Source organism: Salvia hispanica, chromosome 3 (assembly GCF_023119035.1).
Source record: "Salvia hispanica cultivar TCC Black 2014 chromosome 3, UniMelb_Shisp_WGS_1.0, whole genome shotgun sequence".
Classification (NCBI taxonomy): Eukaryota; Viridiplantae; Streptophyta; class Magnoliopsida; order Lamiales; family Lamiaceae; genus Salvia; species Salvia hispanica.
In genome coordinates, this window is record NC_062967.1 from 24,842,236 (window position 1) to 24,843,388 (window position 1,153).

The following is a 1,153-nucleotide window of genomic DNA, read 5'->3' on the forward strand; positions in this document are numbered from 1 at the left end:
TCAGTAACACGTGCATCTCCGGGTGCAACATCTCCAATATCCACATCAGATGCGGCTGGTTCAGCTCACCCCGTGTCTTCAAGCGCCTCCGCTTCAATGACTGCCTCCTCAACGACGGCAAACCCCTCCGTAAAGGCCGTACACTCTCTTTTATGTACGCCAACACCTTCCGTTACCCCTCTCCATCTCCTCCGTCACTTGCTCCTACCCTCTATCATACTCACTCACCAGTCACCACTATATGTAAGATTGTAACATTCCACAAAGAATTAATTAAATGATTATATCTCTTCGAGTTTTAAGTCGTTAGTATTGTCTAAATCGTATACATATTAAAAGTCGTTAATCATGGACTAATATTCATACTCTGTGTTTTCTGAATTATTTTGATATTCTATGTGGCGAGCCGCTATTGGTTGGCTGCACATCGGGCTTGAGCACTTAATTTTATTAGTAGCTAATATGAGATAAAAAATGGTGATTTATACAGTACAAAAAAGAACCCTTGTATACAACATAGGGTCTGTTACTCCAGTAGAAATATATATAGAGTATTATGTTCATAACTCAAGAAACCAAGGGTGTTTGAGGGCATCGTTGGCAGTGATCCTGCTGTTGGGATCCAAGGCAAGAAGGCTGAGCAGCAGATCAAGTCCGGTTGAACTAAGCAGAGGCGGAGAAGTACATCGCATCGCTTGCATCGCGCGGCCGAGGAGGAGTGTATGAGGCTCAGCTGCTGAATCCCCGAATTTCCCGGGAAAAGCACCTTCCTCAGCACCAATTCCGCCATTATGCACCCCACCGACCACATATCTACCGCGCTCGTGTAGTTGGTCTCTCCCATCAGAATCTCCGGCGCTCTGTACCACTGCGTCACCATACCCGGCGTGTACGATCCCGAGCCGTTCTCCCACCGCGAAAGCCCAAAATCACAAATCTTGAGGCGATTCCCTTTGTTGGTGAGGATGTTGGCGAGCTTCAAATCACGGTGCATCACGCCGTTGTCGTGCAGAAAGCGGACGCCATCCAGAATCTGACACATCATGATTTTTAGTTGGGGCGCAAAGAAAGGCACCTTCCTCGCCGCGATCAGCCTGCTGAGATCGCTCGGCAGAAACTCCATCACAACGAGCACTTTCCCGCGCTCGTCCAT

The 1,153-nt window shown here is 48.0% G+C and overlaps 1 protein-coding gene across 1 annotated transcript; it reads right to left on the bottom strand.

Moving 5' to 3' along the window:
- Positions 1-526: 526 nt before the first annotated feature.
- Positions 527-1,153, bottom strand: LOC125209665 (cyclin-dependent kinase 11B-like). Its single transcript, XM_048109253.1, has one exon. It carries the CDS (start codon positions 1,151-1,153, stop codon positions 527-529), a length of 627 nt encoding a protein of 208 aa, XP_047965210.1.